General features: G+C 44.4%; 2 protein-coding genes across 9 annotated transcripts in view; one reads left to right on the plus strand and one right to left on the minus strand.

Moving 5' to 3' along the window:
* Window positions 1–5,067: 5,067 nt before the first annotated feature.
* On the minus strand, window positions 5,068–20,072 carry immp1l (inner mitochondrial membrane peptidase subunit 1). 6 transcript variants are annotated; one of them, XM_079997076.1, is made up of 8 exons: window positions 19,999–20,055; window positions 14,557–14,613; window positions 13,878–13,988; window positions 13,649–13,707; window positions 13,263–13,389; window positions 5,871–5,981; window positions 5,370–5,486; window positions 5,068–5,231 (listed from the first exon to the last, which is right to left on the minus strand). In XM_079997076.1, the coding sequence occupies exons 1-8, from the start codon at window positions 20,011–20,013 to the stop codon at window positions 5,145–5,147; spliced, it is 684 nt and encodes a 227-aa protein (XP_079853202.1). In that variant the 5' UTR covers window positions 20,014–20,055; the 3' UTR covers window positions 5,068–5,144. The 6 variants fall into 6 exon arrangements, with proteins under 6 accessions (XP_079853202.1, XP_079853201.1, XP_079853203.1 ...); XM_079997075.1 differs by having other exon boundaries at window positions 13,619–13,707; XM_079997077.1 differs by having other exon boundaries at window positions 5,356–5,486; window positions 13,619–13,707.
* Window positions 20,073–20,165: 93 nt separating this feature from the next.
* The window catches only part of elp4 (elongator acetyltransferase complex subunit 4), a 79,943-nt gene continuing 78,819 nt past the window's right edge, over window positions 20,166–21,289 (plus strand). For all 3 annotated transcript variants that reach the window (XM_079997073.1, XM_079997072.1, XM_079997074.1), the window contains exon 1: window positions 20,166–20,353. In XM_079997073.1, the coding sequence (XP_079853199.1) occupies window positions 20,188–20,353 (166 nt within the window). In that variant the 5' untranslated portion in view covers window positions 20,166–20,187. The remainder of the gene's footprint in view (window positions 20,354–21,289) is intronic.

Raw genomic sequence — 21,289 nt, forward strand, 5'->3', positions numbered from 1 at the left:
GGGCGCCTGTTGTAAGAGAGAGAGAGCCATCAGACTCAGCGGGAGGACAAGGACTTAGCTGGGGGGCCATCCAAGTCCCTTTTCTGTACAGCACTCAGTCCCACGGTGGGAAGTGGACAATCACCGAAATTACCTCGATGTGAGCCGCTGACGCCGCGGAGCCCGGGACTTGTCGCCGCGAAAACCGGCCTGCGCGCTTTTGAACCGCCTCGACCCCCGGGGTCAGCGGCGTCTGTTTACATTTTGCCGCCGCGCATAGTTTCCTTTTGCCAAATTGCGTGGAAGCCGAACGGCTCCTGTCAGGAGCCGCAGGTCGGACGATGTGCATAACGCACATCACAACACACACGCTGAGTAACCGGCTAATTGTCGGACTAACTAACCACAAGGAAGACGCGAAGAGAAGCACGCACGCACACACACACACACACACACACACACACCACTGAATTTAGACTTTAGATCGTTTCGATGTACACCAAAACACACCGTTGGGCGAAAAAAAACACAGCACGGCGTGCGCGTCGTGAATTCTTTGACTCGCGCTTGCCCCAAAGGTTAACGGCGCATTTGACATATTTGACAAACGAGAAACAGTCTTTAAACAGAACGAATGAGCCCGACCCATGACGACCAGTGTGCAGCTACTGTAACAGTAAGTGTGTATCTGCCATTTGCGCGCACACATGCACACATGCACGCACGTGCGCACGCACACTCTCTCTCTCTCTCTCTCTCTCTCTCTCTCTCTCTCTCTCTCTCTCTCTCTCTCTCTCTCTCTCTCTCTCTCTCTCCCTCTCACTCCCTCTCTCTCTCTCTCTCCCTCTCCCTCTCTCTCTCTAGGAGGATATAGGTCAGGCCTGTCAGACTAAGGCTGCCGTCATCCCCTCCCCGCCCCGCCCTGCATGCCTCTTTGCCTGGGGACGGAGGTCCCATAGCCTTCCATTAGGACCCTCCGTGAGTGTATGTACAGAAAGATCCCCCACCCCCCACCACCACCACCACCACCACACAAACACACACACACACACACACACACACACAAACCAATCCCACCCACTCGCACCATTAGGGAGACAGAACACTATTAGTGTCGACCGCCTTTGGGGGGAAAACACCAAGGCCTGACACGGGCACGCCAGCGTCCTCACTCGGACGTCCAGTTTGTCCGTCCCGTCCTGGAGGAAAAAAATAGAAATTTAAAAAAAATAGAAACTGACCGTCCTGCTCTCAACTTATGAAATCTCGTCTAAATTAAGTTTGGGTTTCCAAAATGTTCTTTGTGGTGCACCGTGTTTTTTTCTTTTTGGTCTTTCTTTGATTGCTGCACTGTGACAATCGAGGGCCTAGTCTGTCTGATCATGGCAACAAACTGACAGTGGGGAGCTCGACAGCCACACTACTAAGCCTCCGATACCATCTGTCTGCCACCCATCTCTGGGGGTTGACGCCTCTTGGCTTGCGAGATGTCCGCGCCGCGAGCCTCAAGGGCTGGCGGAACAGAGCTGGAGGAGGTGTGCATCTCCCAATTCTCTCCTCCATTGAAGCTGTGCAGTCATCTTCACACACACACACACACACACACACACACACACACGCACGCATGCACGCATGCATGCACGCAGACAAGCACACACACACACACACACACACACACACACACACACAGAATAGGGGCTGGTAGCACAACTCCCTCGATTTACGGCTCTCTCTCTATCTCCGTCTCCTGCTTTCCCCTCACACACACACACACACACACACACACACACACACACATGCGCGCACACACACACATGCACGCACACACTACACACACACAAAATGAAGCTTGATCAAACGCAGCTGTGATGTCTTAATTAAAAAGTACTAACAGGCTTGATTAAAGGGGGGGAATGAAAGGATCCATCATTGAAAGGAGCAATTCCCTCATCAGCTAACGCAGAAACACAAGGGAAGGACTAGAGAGTTACAACTAAAAAGAAGAGGAAAGCTACATGTGTGTGTGTGTGTGTGTGTGTGTGTGTGTGTGTGTGTGTGTGTGTGTGTGTGTGTGTGTGTATGGGGGGGGGGGTGTAAAAACAGAGCACAAATATGCAAAATTTTGCAGGCGGACAGCTGAAGCATGATATCATTTATGCAGCATTGTGATTGGCACCGACTTGAGGTTAGGTGCAGCGTTTGATAACCCAAAAGAGTCTGCTCGACCCAGTGGCGGGTTTCCAACCGCTGACCTCCTCCTGGAGGTAGGATTTGGGAGGAAGATGTTTGTTTTCACAAAGCAGAGGTATTTCATTTCACCTGTCAGACAAAAGGATGCAGAGCGAGTTTCGGTTTCTTGCGAGACGCGGGGGCGGATGCTGCAGAGAGTGACCCGAGTTTTCATTTGGGTCAGGTCCTCTGCAATGGATATAAAAACAAACAACGCAGGCCATTACCCGTGACTCTCTGTCTCTCTCTCTCTCTCTCTCTCTCTCTCTCCCCCTCTCATTTGAACGCCTCACAAATTCAAGTGAAATTTACAACGGGAGCAAAACAAGAAGACACATTTCTCACTTTATCCATCTTACATTCTACCCTCACGGTCCATCTGGAATAAACCTCCATCCGTTCATCACATGACCTCTATGTGCAAGCTTTCCTGAGGGCTCTCCCGCAGAACAGATTGTGATCTCACCGACAATAAATGAGGAAATAAAGATTATTATTATCATAATTATTGTTATTATCATCGTCATCATCATCATCTTCATCCCAGGATCTCACCCCATTATTTTCCTTTCCTTGGAAATAAAGGGACAGACATCTATGAGAATTTCTCAAATAATCAAAGATTGTTCCTTTTCAGTGCTGCCTGAGATGCTTTATTGCTCGAGCAAACTGCTCAGCCATTTCAACTTCCTTGAGGAAATAACATCAAAATCAGTCACACGGGCATCAAGGATGCATTTGGCTTCAGGGATATTCAAAGTAAACATTTTAACGTTAACGTTCCTTTGAAAGGAATACTGAATACTGATTTTCCTGAAGAAAAAAAACAAAAAAAAAACAAACAAAAAAAACAGTGTGAAGTGAAAAGTAATTTTGATCGTAGTCTTTTTAAATAGAAACACCAGATCGTGACAAACCGTTTAGAGTTCAAATGTATAGTTTTCTTTTGTCATACCCTCGGTGCAATAACGCACAAAAAAAAAAAAAGTTAAAAAGAAAAAAGCGACTTTTGATGACTCATTTTGTGCGTATTCATGTCTCCATAGATATGAAAGTGCTCCTATTCTGTCCCCGTCTCGTCTCTCTTACCGGGGCATGCAGGCCGCACACCTCAGCGCCGGTGACGGCCCGACTGCGAGCCGCTGCACAGCTCAGCACAGCTGTCCGTCGGACGCTTCTTCCCATCTCTTCTCCTCTCGCTCCCGTCTTTCCGTGCACTCAGCAGAACAATGATATACACATCTGCCCACTCATCGCTTCTCTTTGGAGCTCTGGTCTTCTCGGGCGACTGGAGTATCGATAGGGCCCAATTTAGGATAAATGACAATCACGTTATGGTAAAGTAGGCGGGACTTCTAATCATTAATATGTCTCACTAAACATGTTTATAGCTTGAATGCAGCTCTGTTCTCACCATGAGGGAACAGTCTCAGCTCCCTCCATGGTGCAGCAGAACATGGAAGGATTGCTTGTGTCAGCATTTTCACTGGAACCCTGGCACAGTGTTGACACGCAGCAGATGAATATTAAACCTTGAGAAACAAATATGTGCTTGAAGCAACGTTCGGCGTATTTTTTTTTTTGTAAGCGCATACAAAACACACACACGCACGCACACACGCACACAATCTTGAGCTCCCCTCCCAGCAGGCACGATCACACTCAAGCAGATAATTCGGTGTCACAGGGAGACTTGCCTCTGACCCTCTGGCCGCCTGTAGACGGAGGGGCCAGCTGGACAGGGACCCACAGCCGCCTGGAACTGTGCTCCCTGGGGGAGCTCCAAGGAGGAGAGTCCCCCGTTCCCCCGGAGAATGCCCAGCTGAGCTTCCGCGGCACAGTGTGTGAATATACACGCTGTCCTGGAAAGTCGAAGCAGCACTGAAAAAGGCGTCCAAAATGGCAGCGGCGCGTTGTTTTTGAGGGAGTTTGACATTGCATGTCATGAGGAGCTTTGTTTCCCCCTGGTCAGACTTTTGTAGGATTTCAAGCCATACCACTTCCTCTCCCTGTGAGATGCTGCAGAGGGGCTGGCTGCACACACACACACACACACACACACACACACACACACACACACACACACACACACACACACACACACACACACACACACACACACACACACACACACACACACACACACACACACACACACACACGTCTGTGGCGCGCGTTGCCTTACTAAGTGCTCATTAATATTGCATGGTTAAATGGGAAATGTTAACATTTTTTCAATTGCCTTGGCAGCCCAATGAAATATTAAAAGCCAGAGAGCTTTTGTTTTCACCATAAGAGTATAAAAGGATAAACAGGAAATTAATAACATCTTTTTGAGGGAATAAGGGGAACATTTGATCTATACTTTTAAGCCCATCTACAAACAAAGTTGTGCATAAAGGGTGTGAATGTAATTCAGAGCCAGCAACAAAAAAAAAATAAAAATACATAGTTGTGTGGATGTCGAGATTCTGCCGGAAGGAAACTAATGACAAGATTCCCTCAAAACATCTTAAACGGCTTCTCATCTCAAATCATCTTGTTTTTTTATGTATGTATCTTTTAAGGTGCCGTAACTAAATATAGGAGAAGCTACATTGAAGGAATAATCCTCCCCGCCTCTACCCAGTTTTCCATTAGCAGCTCCATGGAGACAAGAGTTCCACACGACTCACACGATCCTGTTCTTACCGTGCTGCAAACTACGGCAAACGCGCTGTAAGGTCCAGATGACAAGGCCATGTAAGTTATGAAATAATAAAATCAACCTGGGGATGAACTATGCACGCCTCCAAAGTTTTTTGTTTTTTTTTCCCCTCGCCCCAAACATACAGTCCAAGAAATAACCTGAGCCAAAAGAACTGAACCTGATAGTTTTTATTTAAAAAAAAAATAAGAAAAAAAGAGAGAGAACGATTATGTACACAGCTGGCAAGTCATTCCAAGTCGGAAGCACTTTCTGTTTTGATGATCCGTCCTGTTGGGCTTTCCTTCAGGGTGCCAAATCTTTCTGGAGGCCAGAGCTGGAAAAGTTGGACAAATACACAGACAATACCGAAAGACAGGATTTAAAAAAGCTACACGGATGTTGTGAAAGAACTTTCGCTGAGCTACACATTTACTACTTAAAAAAAACAAACAATTTACCCAAATGATCTTACTGATATGTCCTTTAATGTCTTCCTGGGCTTCATAAAGCATCTTATTTCTCTAGCCATTGTCATTGGGTCTCGACTGAAGACCTTCTGCCCAATCAGATGGACAGAAGGTGGGCTGACCTATTTCCAGGGTCATGGTTGCTATGACATACAGTGACATGACAACACAGCAGAATGGAAAGCTAGACAATATGGTGTCCAGACCTTGGTCAATCAAACAGACCTACTTTGAACTTCCCACAGATTCAGATAATACTTTGAACTGTTGTTCAGATTTCCATGACGGGCCTAAATCGACCTTATTTGTTCTTAGGCCAGAATTGTCCCTGGGCATCACAACTTAACAGGGCTCTAGGCCTCCTTGTCCACGTACCCAATATGAATATGCCCAAAATATCAATAGAAATGTGCCCAAAATATGAATACAAATTTCCCCACTGCAAATAGGCTGTCGTCTGCGCATTTCTGCGGTTAGAATGCAGTCAAAGTTATTTATTGGATTACCTTAAAGCAAGCCCTGCCCCGGATAAGAGCGTAGGGAATAGGACCGTAGGCTCTGGAGTCAGAGGAGTTCTTCAGGTTATCACCTTCAAGCCATACATGGCCCCTCGGAACCTGGAAACGCGATGAAAAGTGTTTAAAGGCAAGGATTCTTACACAATACAACACCATGATCTACAGTTACTATAAAATTGGATTTATAGGTATGGGTAAAAGGCATCTTCAAATATAGATTAGGACAAATCTACCTTAACACTCCCCACCACCCAGTCGCCACAACCCCCACCCCCTCACCCCAACTTAACGTCAACCTCTCTGTCCCCCTTTAACCCCATACGGTCTTAGGAGAGGGGTCATGGGTAACGGGGCAGGGTCGGGAGGATTTTGAACAACTTCAAAGGGGGTCATTAGGCTGTTGGCTGAGATCTGCGCCCCTCTTAACCAGGGAGGGTAAAAGCAGGGAGGAGTCTAAGCGAGAGAGCGAGAGAGAGAGAGAGAGAGAGAGAGAGAGAGGCCTAAGCTGTGGCTAGCAGCAGTGACCAAGGGTCTCCTCCGCGGTCCGACCTGCCAGTGGGGCGGTCATCCGAGCGAGCTGTAATCCACAGTGACACCAATTATGATTAATCTCATCACTTTAGGAGAGTAGGCTTGTCAAGGCCCTAATTAAGTGCGCTGTCCCCCCTATATGTGCAGACAGGATCAACAACACATTATATTGTCATAATGGGCATCACAATTCTGAGTCTATTTTTGTGTTGCCTAACTTCTTAACGGCCAAAGTCTTCTGGAGAAAAGACGATAAAGAGAATAAAGAAAGCGAATATTATCCGGAGTGGGGTGACGTCACAGATGTCTTCGCCTCGGCCCATCTTCCCGGTTTCTCTCGCCCAGCTCCCAATTAGTGTTTTCGGTTGTACAGTGGGTTGTTGTGTTTGATTTCATATTTGATAATTGAGACAGATGATGTGACATATTCACAAGGCAGTGACATGTTGACCTAACACGAGGTAAACAACTCGCTAAATAACTACGACACAAATGAATATCATTAAAGGAGTCATCTGAGAACCATATGCCAGCATGCTGGATTCCCACCATTACACCTCATTAACATGGTAACATATGCTGGCTCCCAAGCACAGGAAAGAGCAATACCATCATTTGTCATCTGCCAAATGAGAATTTAAGAGTTTCTGCTCATCTTCTTTCTGAATGTGGTAATCCCTCGGATTACTTATTTTTTTAGTTGCCACTTTTTAAGAAACAGACATCCCAAGTATTTGCACTCTGCAGCTGCCCTTATGCTGTTTCCATTGTTGGTGGCAGCTTCCGCCTTTCCCGGAAAGGATGCAAATATTGGGCATGCGCAAGAAGTGAGATATAGCCGCAATGATTTTCATAAACCAGCTATCTAGTCACAACTGTTAGTTTTGTCTAGTTACAACTGCTAGTTATGGTCAGTAAACTGTCGATACGGATGAACATCAACAAAAGAACAGGGCCCTCGGGTGAAAAACCATCACTGGCTCAAGAAACTAAGGAAAAAACAATTGTTCACAATAAGTCATACTTGAAAGAAAAATTGTAATTTAAACCCAGGAGTTTGTTAAACCCCCCCCCCAAAAAAACCTTGGAATCAAATTCTGGTATATTTGCGGTGTAATCCACCCAGAACAGAGAACACACTTGGATTGCCACACAAAAAAAGAGAAAACACCATCTTTGTCCTCTGAGCAATACTGCGGGATTGGGAGAAAGAGGAAGATTTTGGCAACCAGTTTTAACATTAAATCAACTGAATACAGTCGTGGACAGACCCTTACAGCTCATTAAAACAATGCTTCATTCCTCCTGAAAAGTCATGAAATTAAAAGCAATTTTCTCATGTATACCTGCATGCCTTTGGTATATCATAGAGTAGAGCAAAGAAACTGTGAAAAGAGATCAACTATTGCTAAAGAGATCAATTATATTCTAAAATGGCCTGGACAGATTTGGTGGTACCCCTTAAAAAAGATTATAAATAATTAAGATTATAGTGATATTTCAAACTAACTGTTTTCTTTAATTGGTATCATACATGTCTTCAATCTTATAATCAGCCAATTTGTTGTTATTATTATTATTATTATTATTATTATTATTTTATATTTAAATGGAGAAAAAAAGTCACTCTGCTGTTTGGTATCATTGTGGCACCACACTGAACATGGACCAGAGAAAGCAAAGGAGAGAGTTGTCTGAGGAGATCAGAAAGGAAATTATAGACAAGCATGTTAAAGGTAAAGGCTATAAGACCATCTCCAAGCAGCTTGATGTTCCTGTGACTACAGTTGCAAATATTATTAAGAGGTTTAAGGTCCATGGGACTGTAGCCAACCTCCCTGGACGCGGCCGCAAGAGGAAAATCTACCCCAGATTGAACAGAAGGATAGTGCGAATGGTAGAAAAAGAGCCAAAGACAACTTGAACTCCAAGGCCAAGGTACATCAGTGTCTGATCACACCATCCATTGCTTTTTGAGTGACAGTCGACTCCATGGAAGAAGACCCAGGAGGACTACACTTTTGGAAGAAAAACTTGAAAAGATCAGACTGGTATTTGCTAAAATGCATATTTACAAGCCATAATGCTTCTGGGTGAATGTCCTTTGGACAGATGAGTCAAAACTGGAGCTTTTTGGCAAGTCACATGAGCTCTATGTTCACAGACGAAAGAAAGAAGCTTTCAAAGAAAAGAAAACCATACCTACTGTGAAACATGGAGGAGGCTCGGTTATGTTTTGGGGCTGCTTTGCTGCGTCTGGCACGGGTTGCTTTGAATCTGTGCAGGGCACAATGAAATCTCAAGACTATCAAGGCATTCTGGAGCGAAACGCACTGCCCAGTGTCAGAAAGCTCCGTCTCAGTCGCAGGTGATGGGTCCTCCAACAGGATAATGACCCAAAACACACAGCTAAAAGCACCCAAGAATGGATAAGAACAAAACATTGGACTTATCTGAAGTGGCCTTCTATGAGCCCTGATCTGAATCCTATTGAACATCTATTGTGGGTTCTTCTTTTTTCATAGAAGGGTACGAACAAATTTGTCCAGGCCGTTTTATAATATAATTCATTAGCTAATTTATTAGCAAAAATGTATCTCTTTTCACAGTCTCTTTGCTTTACTATATACATACCGAAGGCATGCAGGTATGCATGAGAAAATTGCTTATAATTTAATCACTTTTCAGGAAGAATGAAGCATTGAGCTGTGAGGGTACCAACAAATTTGTCCACATCTGTACATAATATGATATATATGATAATATGTGTCCAGCCAAGAGGACTGATCAATGTGAGCCATCATGGTTCAATCAACAAGTATCAAAAAAAAAAAAAACACTGTCTGATTTATATTAGATAAAAAGGAATTAAGTACTTGAGAAATGTAAGCCTTAGGTAGGGACGGTGGAAAGTAGAGATAAACTTGGCAGGTATCTAGAGGTTATTGTTGGAGAGTAGATTGAAACCCGGCCTGTAATGTGAGCGGGAATACTTGAGCATTTTTGCAGGTCCCAGGTGCCTGAAGCAAAAAGCAAAAACAAAAATCTAAGGTGAATTGATGCATTGAAATCCAATGCCTGAAAAATTGTGGTGTTCTGCAACGTGTCATCCTTGAATTTTGTTTAAAGACGCGCTTGGCAGCGACTTCAAACACCTGCAAATATCCACTCGAGTAACATCCACTTGAGTTAACACTTGATTTCCTGCATGTATACCGAGGCTGTGGATGAGATAAAGGGCGTCTCTGTTGCACAGGGTGACTTGGGTCCTTTTAACATTTCATGACACAAGGCACCGTCAGCGAGCCGTTCGCTCATTCCCTCGCTGCCACTAAATGAGATCAGCCCGCCAGGTTTTAATCAAAAGGCTAATTCCACCCATGCAGCCTTCCAGAGATCCAGGCAGCCCCTGGGTAGTGCTAGATGTGGACATGTTTTGATCAGCCTCCGCTGGTGGCTCTGATGAGATAGAGGGCGGTAGCGGAGCCCGTTTTATGGCTGTTGGGCCGGGCCGTTTGCGAGACATTGTGTACCTGTCAGAGGGGTGTCAAGGAGAAGTGAAACAGCAGTTCACCTCAATGTGAAGAAGTGTTGGTTAACACCAGCCCATTATGGTGCCCATTATGTTAACATGATTGAGGTGGTGAGCTGTGGGCACCTGAAGTACATTCTTGCGTACAGCCCCATCTCTCCTCCACATTATTTGTATTTTAATTCGCTTCCAGTTGGTAGGTTTCGTGTAATCACTCTGCCAGTCTTTAAAGCATTCCTTCTCTCTCTCTCTCTCTCTCTCTCTCTCTCTCTCTCTCTCTCTCGTTTTTAATGGACACGAGTCTTCTAAACAAGTCGGGCTTACCCCGTTTTTATCAGGAGCTTTTTAAAGCATGGGGGTATTTTAAGAACAGGAAAAGGGAGGCCGCAGATTCCCTCCACTGGCTCCTGGAGGAGCCGGTGATCGGAGGAGCCAGGCTGGATGTGCAGGACGGGGCCACTCCAGGACTGAGGAGCATCCTGAGGGAGGCGGGGGTCCTGACCCTGAGGCAGGTGGTGGCGGCGGCGGGGAGCGACCTGCAGGACGGCGAGGCCATGGCGGAGCGGCTGGGGGTGAGGTCCACCAGGATCGTACACCTGGTGCTCAAGAGGTGGAGGGAGACGCTCACGGAGGAGGAGCTGGCCCTGCTGAAGGAGTACGGCGAAGGCGCGGAGGAGCCAAACTCGGAGGATCCCTTCCCGGAGATGACCCTGACCCCCAACCTGGAGGGGTCCTCCGGGAAGCTGCTGCACAGGGCACGTTATGCAGAACTGGACCTGCACACAGCCAGCGGGAAGGCTTTTTACAAAGAGTGTGTGGTTGTTTTAAATAGGAAGGGACTGGAGGGGCGGCAGGACACTGTCTGGAGGGGACGGCTCCAGATGGGGGGACAGGAGGAGCCGTGTTGGAGGAGTTTTTACAAAGCTCCCTCCAAGAAAAGGACGGGGGACCTCCAATGGAGGGTCCTACATGGAGCCATAGCTGTCAACAGCTTTGTTTCAGTTTTTAATCCCACGGTCGCAAATGAATGTCCATTCTGCAAACTGCCAGAGTCCGTGTTTCACTGTTTTGCAGAGTGTGACAGACTTTTAGAGCTTTTTAGTCTTTTAAAGGAAAGTTTTAAGCTCTTTAAGGAGGAGTGGTCTAGAAACTGTTTTATTTTTGGGGCTAGATACTACAGGGCCAACGCAGAGAAATGGCGACTGCTTAATTTTCTAGTAGGGGAAGCGAAGATGGCCATCTACCTCACGAGAAGGAACAAACTGAGGGGAAAGGAGAGTGTTTTAGGAAGAGTGTTTGTAGCGTTGGTCAGGGCCAGAGTCTTGATTGATTTTAACTTTCACAGACTGATGAAGAGTCTGGACGTCTTCATCAAGCTGTGGTGTTTTAACGACGCCATCTGTTCCCTGGTGGAGGACGACCTGTGCTTCCAGTCTGTTTTTAACGTGTAGGACTCTGTTAGTGAACCAAGTGTGTTTGTTGTATTGTCTGTAACTGTGAACTAGAGAAAATGTTAAAATAAAGATGCTTTAAAAATCAAAAAAAAAAATCTCTCTCTCTCTCTCTCTCTCTCTCTCTCTCTCTCTCTCTCTCTCTCTCTCTCTCTCTCTCTCTCTCTCTCTCTCTCTCTCTCTCTCTCTCTCTCTCTACCTCTCTCTACCTCTCTCTACCTCTCACTACCTCCATGTCTTTCTTAAACTATATTGGGGGATCACGTGTCATTGTTTTGACACAAAAGCTAAGGCAAAGAATCGATTCCCAAAATGTGACAGAGCAATTAGTCTGCTGTTAGATATCTGAGGGCGGAGAGAAGCCGCCTGTCTGTCAGGGCAGAAGAAGAGGTGATGACAGGGTCTAACGCCCCCCAAAATTTCAGCTGCAGCCTTTCACAGGTCTAACCACACCGTGCTTATGCACATACACACAAACACACGGCCACATATAAAAGAAAACAAAAAAACAAGCTCCCGAGGGACACCAAACATTTATGCTTACAGCGGGTATTTTCTCAGTTACCTCATTTGCTGTCACAAAAGGCCTCCCGTACATTTACACAAAAACTAAGCCTGTTGATGCACATTTTCCTCTTGGTGTAACACAAAGACTTTTAAAATCCATCCAAAACCATGTAAATCTTTTTTTGAAATTTTAATTTGCAAGATCTATCCGTATGACATATTGTAAAGCCTAAACAAGTGTTATATAATACAGAATTTCAACTTTACAAGAATCAAATCCTCAACAGTACTATTATGTTTTACTGTTCAGTCAAGCTATCACAACTATTATGTAATTACCCGATTAAAATTATTTTTCTGACCGCAATCATTTTGTAAAATCAAATACAATTTAGGAGCATTTCCATAATTTGCAAATGAAAAATCTACCCGATTTTTTATATTCCAATGATCGATGTCAATAAATTGCTGTGGATGTGTATTATTACAGTATTATGCGCTCATACTATGATAATAGCATAAAAATAAAAATAAATGGACTATTCTATTGTTGTTCACAATTCTCAATCTTTATCGGCTAAATGGCCTTTCCATGTCTGTTGTATTGCTAACCGAAAAGTGCACCACTAAAAGCTATACAATACATGTAAACGCAAAGACACGCAACACAAACAAACACCTTTGGTTTGCACACTCTCTCATACTATTTCTTTATCTCACACACACACACGCACACACACACACGCACACGCACACGCACACACACACACACACACACACACACACACACACACACACACACACACACAGAGACAGACCTCCGCCCACCCATCAGTCTGTCCATTCGGCTGGCACTAACTCTAACAGGCTTCAGAGAGATTGCAGGCCTGAGCTGTGGGCGTTGAGGACAGTAGTAATAGAAAAGCAATGACAGTGGTTTCACCGGTAGAACCCCTGCTCGCTCTCCGGTTTTATCACTGTTCTGAGGAAATATAGTTGTTGTCAAAAGCTGATATTTTGACCAATGACACAAAATGGATGTGTGCGGCCTCAAATGTAAACAACTACAGCTACGTCTATAGGCTGCACTCAAATACACACATAAAGAAGGCCGGAGACAACTAGAGGCGGATTGCATTATGCATGGAGATTCTGTCATTTTAGTAAGTGTGAAACAAACTAACTCCTCTAGTTATTCTATTCATTCGCTGCTTCACTTTTATCCGTCCTCTTCCAAAAACATTCTTTCCTAGGGCTTGTGGTCATAGGCTAAACAGCAAAAAAAGGCCCAAAGAAACTGATACTTGGTTAACTACAGGAAAATAAATGGATGGAGGTTATATGAAACTGCTCACTCACGTATGTGTAGGTCTTGAATAGATCTGAAGGTCCACTAGAGAGGATCTTGTCACCCTCCAGTCCAATAACTCGCTTACAAATGTTCATATGAGGATCAAATGGATTCTTTGCAATAACTACATCACCCCTGAAAGAAAAATAAAATCATGTTACTATGTTAGTTAAAAGATGCTGGAACATACTGCTAGTATAAAACATTGATGTATTTAGACTACTGTGAGCAAGAAGTGTATAGAAACATAAGTATTTAATGTGTATGATCCTTTCAAATTATGTGTAGAATCCTTTTAAATGTTAATATAAAAAAATATATATATATAAATAAAAAATAAATAAATGTAAACAGTAAAACCCACTTTTCAATTTTGTAAAGATGGCGACTCAACTGTTCCAGTAGGATAATATCATGGTTTATGATGGTGGGCTCCATTGATGGACCAGAACACTGGATTAATTAGAATAGAAAATACATTTATTTGTTAGTTTAGTTAACAGTCATCAAAGAGGAAAAAGCTTGAACATTCAATCATTATTTCTTTTTCAATGAGCAGAATAGATATCATTTGGTGTAAGACACATGACCATTCATTTAAAATATTCCAAATCAATACAGACCACAACAAGCTGTCCAACGTATTCAAAAGCACAATGGGCGATGCAGCAATACTGAATGGTGTAGCCGGTGAAGCCCAACATCTTCCCCAGCACACGGCGGAACATCTCCACCTACAGTTACACAAAACAAACAGTTATAAGAGCTATAACAGTAAAGGAAAAAAATACATTTTAAAACCCATTCCAACAAAAAGTGCAGACAGTTAAGGGTTTGTTGATGATAATGAAAAATACAGCAGCTTAATTTGGAAAGTGTGGACAAGGTTGTCACAGTTGGCCCATTACAGTTCTCGGGAGCCTTAAGCTTGGATGGCACATTCCCTGGTGTTTCATTCACAGGGGCTCAGCAGCCAGTTCACACCAGACAACCAGCCTGAACTTTGATCCTGCGTAAGATGGCCCAATCAACACCTTGTCCACAGGCGACGGACAAACACAGAAGCTGCGACACTTCCAGCAAAGCAGCAACACAGCAGTCCGCGGCCAGCCTGTACAGCCTGCGCCTTCCTTAAACCGAACCAGGACCATTGAGAGTGATATCAACTACTGACAGCACCATAGAAACACAACTAAGGGGCTTTATTGACCATGTACACACACCAACCTGTACAAACAAGCAGTATGCCTATGCATGTATACGTACACAGACACACACATGCAAAGGGAGATAACCGTGTACCTTCTGAGCAAACATCTCTGCAACACTCAGACTATTGACTTTTACTTTGGCTGCAACCTGCCGGATAGACAGAAGAAAGTGAGTCAATCTTTGCACAATAGTGCATAGTAACACCCGGCCCCTCCCCCACCTCAGAATCACACACACACACACACACACACACACACACACACACACACACACACACACACACACACACACACACACACACACACACACACACACAAACAAACAAACACCAAAGGCTTACAGGATACAGGCATAGATACAATGGGGCTTAGAGGCTACAGATAGAGCAATGAAATAGTCAGGATTACTAATGTACACGTCAGGAGAATTTCTTGGTGTACTTCCTGGACTTCCAAGCATTCGCCAGTCCACCACTGAGTAATGAAATCTTCCTTTCCTCCTTAATTCCTTCCCTGCCTCTTTCACTCTCTCCACATCTGCTATCCCTCCCATGGCATTATTAACAAAAGCAAGCAGAGCGGAAACCAAAGTCCCAAATCCTCAGAGCTCTGGAAATGACTTCGCAAAGATGGACACGGATTAGACCCCCAACTTCCCTGCTCTTACTGTCCCCCCATTCCTGTAATTCTCCATGGATCCCCGACAGCCTGGGCGTCAGGTGGTTCTCCCTCCCTGCCAAAGGTGTTACCCCTAATCCCATTACCCCTCCTTCCAAAATACACAGTGATACACACGCATGCACCATGTTCCATCAGTCATGCCAGCTGTACACCAACTTTTGTACCCTTCATTGATGGTATACTTAATCTATGTGGTAGACTGTGCCGTACCACTTTTTCAGGCCTTTACGTCCCATTGTGCTGCCAAGCCCTTCTGTGCCTTCATCATCCCCCAGCAACTCGCAGTCACCACGCCCCTCCCCCCCAAAAAAATCGACGAGCAGGTGCACAGCACAGGTCCCAGATGAAGTGGCCCATTCCAGCAGCAGTTGTCTCAGTATCCTGCTCTCTTTCACAGAAGCTATAGGCTCAGTCGTCCAATAAACACCTCTGGCCCTGTAATACCTCTGTTGGGAAACAAGTGGCTCCGAGGTTAATATGAGTCTCAGGACTCCACCAAGGCAGTGCGCTCACCTCTCCTGTTCTCATCTTCCTCCTTATCTCCGCATTTGAAATGCATTCTAAGACCTGATCTCAGACACCCTCTTCCCTCGGCTGTGCCAAGGATCAGCGGCCATCTTCATAGCATCCATTCCCATGGCACAGTGGACAGCCCCTCGCACAGCTGCACTGATATCTCTGTTTCTACCCCCCCCCCCATGCACACCCCAATTCTGTGAGCATTCATCATAGGTAGGGATTAAGGGACTTTGCATAACAAGATCACACGGCCAGTGACTGATATCAAGAGAGAGTCCATATGCAGCCGCCTGGTTTTTTGTGGCACCCTCTTTCATCAACTGTGTGTGTGTGTGTGTGTGTGTGTGTGTGTGTGTGTGTGTGTGTGTGTCTGAATACGTGAGGTGTCATTTGAGAGTGTGGACAAAAAATGGCATTGTCTATGCATTTAGTAGAAAGTGCCTGGATATATATATATATAAATATACATATATATGCGTTAGCTCCACTGACTCATTTGGGATTTAGTATGTAACGGACATCCACAGAGACCTCTGATTAAATCTCTATTACCTCCAAATCCGCTGTGCAGATTGTGAAACAACCCACACTGTCTTCCCCCACTAATACCCGGTGTGTGTGTGTGTGTGTGTGTGTGTGTGTGTGTGTGTGTTTGGGTAACACTAATAATTGATTGTTGTAATACAGCTGTAAATTAACACAAAGTCTCTCTGTTAATCCAGGATTACATGTAAAACATGTTCATGGGAAAACAAAGAAAAGTCAGCGCAGCCCACTCTGCAGAACCATCTGTGGCCACTGGCCTCCCACGGTCACAGTGGAGCGCAACAGAGGGGAGGACAGGGGGATCCCAAACGAGTGGCTGCCAATGGAAACACCCCATTGTGTGTTTAACTCTGTGATCCTCTTACTAGGGGAGCCCCATTCACTCACACAACACTTCCTCGGCAATCACAAGCATCTCAACTCAAAATTAAAATAATTAAATAGATAAATAAGTGTAAAAATTAAAAAAAAAAAAAAAAAAAAAAAAAAAAAAAATTCACACATTCACACTTTTTTTTTCCCCCCCAAAGAAGAGATGCGCATCCAACAGGTATCCAAACTATGTAAAAAATAATAAGGGGCCCGAAGAAAGAGAAACCAAAAGATACTAAAAGAATTGCAAAAATAATTACTGTTACAGCTCTCTAGGGGTTAGAGTCAACCATTGGTCGGAAACTGCTAATTGATATACATGCCCTGTCTATTAGAACCACAAAGGGGATTTCAATTCAAACAGCTCACAAGGGCCTTGCTGTAGTCTCCTTACACTCCTAAATTAGGAAAACATGGGCTGAGAGAGAGCTGGGCCACAGGGGGGCTAAGAGGCTTACAAGCCCCTTGTCAGATATGCTTCTTCTCCCTGAGGATTCCAGATGGAAGGGAGTCTGCAGAAGCAGGCAGAACCAGAGAGGGAATGAATCCCACCTCTGATGTCTTCCTCTGGGCAGCAGAAGGCAGGGAGGGTGGGGCATTGGTCCTGTAGCGCAGAGCTTGATTTGATCTTAATGTGAGCTACAACAAGGGAGGAGGTTTGCCAACTGGGGGAGTCAGGGGGGTCTGTTTGCAGCTATCAGTCCAATCAGAGATAATCCTACTGATTTAGACACAGACACCTGGCTGGATGGAGGGTGACAGATGCAAAAGTCTCAGTCACAGACAACCACATCTAGCCCCCCATCTCTCCTAGGCCTGCACTCTCACAAAGGCTTAATTGAAGAGACTGATCTCCACATTGCTCTTTTCAATGTTGCTAACGGCAACACAGCCAGCAAACAGCTGAGCAGGGTTACTATTTGAGAGGCTAGGGGTTTAAACCCACTATCAATCGGGTCAGCAAAAGCAAATAAAACACAAGTGATATGAATACAACTGCTAATATTTCAAAGAGAGTCTGTGTCCCCTGACAATTAGCCTCCAATGAATGGAAAAGCCTGCCAATGGCACAGGCATATGTATTGACGGCAAGGTGTCGAGAAAAATCTTATCAAGGCCATATATCACTCATAAATAAATAAATGAATGAATGAATGAATTGAAATTACTATGAATTCATTTCAATTCATGCATTGTACTGGTCAATGACATCCACCTCAAGCCAAACATATCCTACTGTGAAGAATAGGACAATATTTAGGCGTATTCATTAGCCTATAACTTAGCTGAGCTGTAGATCTTTGATTGGCTTGTGTATAAAACTAAATATAGCTTTGACCATAACATGCTGCCCTTAGAAAGCCAGATGTAGCAGAATACTCTTTTCAAACTCGTATGTTACGTTTATGAAAACAATGTCTAATCTTTGTCGAAATTAGAACCTGAAAAAAATGGCTGTTTTTTGTGAAGTGTATTATTCCTTTACCCTAACAATATTGTTTTCCTTTCACTAGCAAAACAAACATGGAGCGTGTTGATGATTATCTCATGCGCCTTACACACAAGAAGTCCACTGCTTGTGCTCGTGCCATACTGTTGGCTGAATCAGAGTGAGAAACGAAAACAATTGGACCAGGAAAGGCCTGACATGTTATGACTGTGGCATTATATGACACAATCAGATATAGAAATCGATAAAACTGCGATTTCAGAAATAATACACAAACAGATGACACATTCAAAAAAGGGAACAGATGTTATTTTTGTGCCATTAGCTTGCCATGTTTACACTGCCTCACACTGAATGGTAGTTGCAGAGCCTGTGGGTTAAATTGGGATTTAAGAGACGGTGGAAAATTGGTGTATCCAATGGATTTTCACAGCATCCCACATGCTTAGTGAATAAACAGTTTATCGTCATTCAGGGATACAGGTCAGTCAGAGTTTCTTATTTGTCTTTTATAGGCTTTCCAGAATGCCCGGTGCTGTCAGTCATAATATATTCCCTGGGTCTCCTGTCAACACATGTGAAACTCAAACGTGTTGTCAAAACAACAGGACTGCCTCTGCTGAGAGCGTTTGTAAAATGAGCAGTTGGGCTATCGCTTCCTCTGGAGCCCCACAGTATCCTGAGCTTCTTCAGCCAGCCCCTGGCCTATCCGAGCAGTGCAAAAAAAACATAAAAAAAAACAAAACTCTACCGCAGCTGTCTCAACAACCACTCCAGTCAAACAACAAAGAAATGGCATTAATTGGGGCCTAGATAGCAGATTGGTGATTTTACTTCCAGAGACTGACTTCCTGTATTGCACACGCTGATTTTCTGGGGGCAGAACCAGTAGCGTTTTTTGTAGTCTTTAGCAACTTAGAATTATGTTGCAATAAAGTCTGTTTTCACATCAACAGAGGATTTGTTTTGTTACATATCAACAAGCGGAATTATGTGCTTGTCTGATTGTATAGAAAGTGATAAAAAAAAAATAAAAACTTGGATCACTAGAAGTATAGATTTCAGTCAAAGAATAATAAGACTACATTTTTAAATAAATCTCATCGGGTCAGTATTTAGGATCTTGATTGGAAAAAAAAAAAAAAAAAAAGGCTCAGGATTTCATTATCTGTATTATCTGCTTCAATGGAATCCCCTTATTTCGACCTCCCAGGAATGTGTTCACATGCATATTGTTCGAGATATAGGTGTCAAGAGTGTTGGTGCTCAACACTTCTATCTCAGTTCAATTGTGATTCCTCCCCCGGGTGACGTTTGACTACATGTCTTGGCAGGAGGCTGTTCTGTTCAACTACAACTTGTAATTAGGTCACAATCATGTCATCATATTACTCCACTTGTTTGAGATAGATGGATAACCTAGCCAGTGCATAGGGTCGCATTGTATACTTTATATATTTGACAATTCTTATTGATTTTTTTTTGGGGGGGGGGGGGCTATTTGTGTAAATTTGGCAATTTTATTCGATTTTTTACTCTTGTTTTTTTAAATGGGTTATAAGTGATGTGCAACAATAAAACAATAGTATATATATGTATGTATACCGTGGATAGATAGATAGATAGATAGATAGATAGATAGATAGATAGATAGATAGATAGACTCCTAAAATAAATGATGTACACCGTGTGTACAAGGGTGAAAAACAAAATGGTTACAACAATATAATAGATACGGTATTTCAAAGGACGAATGTTTTAAATATGACACAAAACACAGGGCTCTGTGATCAGACGTAAACAACAAGGTCACACAGCGTTCCCATGACGTCCACTCAAACAGTGGACGGCCGGGAGGCTTCACAAACCACGAAACCAAAACGACACCCGACCGCGGGGTTATCTACAGCGAACGAGGCATGCCAAATAATACCATATAACCCTTGAAAACGAGCTGTTACTCACCAAATTATCACTCATTCAACGCAACCACCTCACGTAGCAAGCACCATGACAGCGGAACTGCCCGCTGACGCCACCGGAACGACGTCCGAGCCACCGCCGCTCCGATTGGTCGAGAGCCAGTAATCCGCTCCCTGATTGGTCAGCGCGACCGAAAACACCGACTCGCGTCACTTTGGCCCGGGAGGCAGCATGGCGGCTCCCGTGACGAACAGCAGTATGCGCTCGTCCGTCAACCCTACGAGTTTCCAGAAGAAAACCAGGAGCAAGTTGGTGTCGATACCTGGCACTAGACCCTCGGTTCAAAACGGACAGCTGATAGTGTCGACCGGTGTCACGTCACTGGATTATTTGATCGGTCAGTCCTCCTCAATCGCTACATCGCCGCGCGTCCCTCTGGTCACGGCGACACAGCGTGACGTCATAAGACGGTACCGGACGTATAGGTGGGCCCGTGTAGGGGATTCCTGCCTTGAGAAATAGCTGAGCTCGTCTTGTTCGCCGTCTCACCGTCAGAACGCGTTGCTCTCTATTAAAATGCACACATCGCATGTTATTATTGTTGATATTGGCTGTCAGCGCTTGAACGTTCAAAAGACGCTTCTAAATCCTCGCTCCACGGTTTGCAAAATGTCAATTATTCCCCGCCCCAAATTGTTTTTGTAACTATGACCTTGTGTAACAGACTGTTCACACTAAAGAGCCACCCCATTCAGTATTAAAACCTTTTACAGAAGGGTATTGTAATGCTGCCACCTTTTACCTACGTCTATTTAAGTCAAACCGCTAAAAAAGGCATTTTCTCGAAATGTCTGCTGCAGTGAGGTTCACATGTATTATGAATATACCAGAGGATGCTGATGAGAAACGTAAGATCTTACAGAATAGTGCAAATGAAAAAGGATTAAATAAAGTGTGAGATGTACACACACACACACACACGTGTATATATATTATTTATATATTTTCTTCATTGCTCCATGGTCCAGTTCTGATGCTCACATGCTCGGTTCTTTGGGTGGTGGTCAGCCTGGACACTCTGACCAGTCTTGAGGCTACACAGTCCCACACGCAGCGAGCTGTGATGCACTGTGTGTTCTGACACCTTTCTACCATAGCGGCGTTCACTTTTTTCAGAAATGTGTGATACAGTAGCTCTTCTGTGGGATTGCACCAGACAGGCACTGCGTAGTGGGAACACCCCGCGAGACCTGCCGTTCTGGAGATGCTCGGACCCAGTCGTCCGGCCATCAAATTTGGCCCTTGTCGAAGTCGCTCAGATCTTTACACTTGT

The sequence above is a fragment of the Zeus faber genome, assembly GCF_960531495.2.
Source record: "Zeus faber genome assembly, chromosome: 3".
Classification (NCBI taxonomy): Eukaryota; Metazoa; Chordata; class Actinopteri; order Zeiformes; family Zeidae; genus Zeus; species Zeus faber.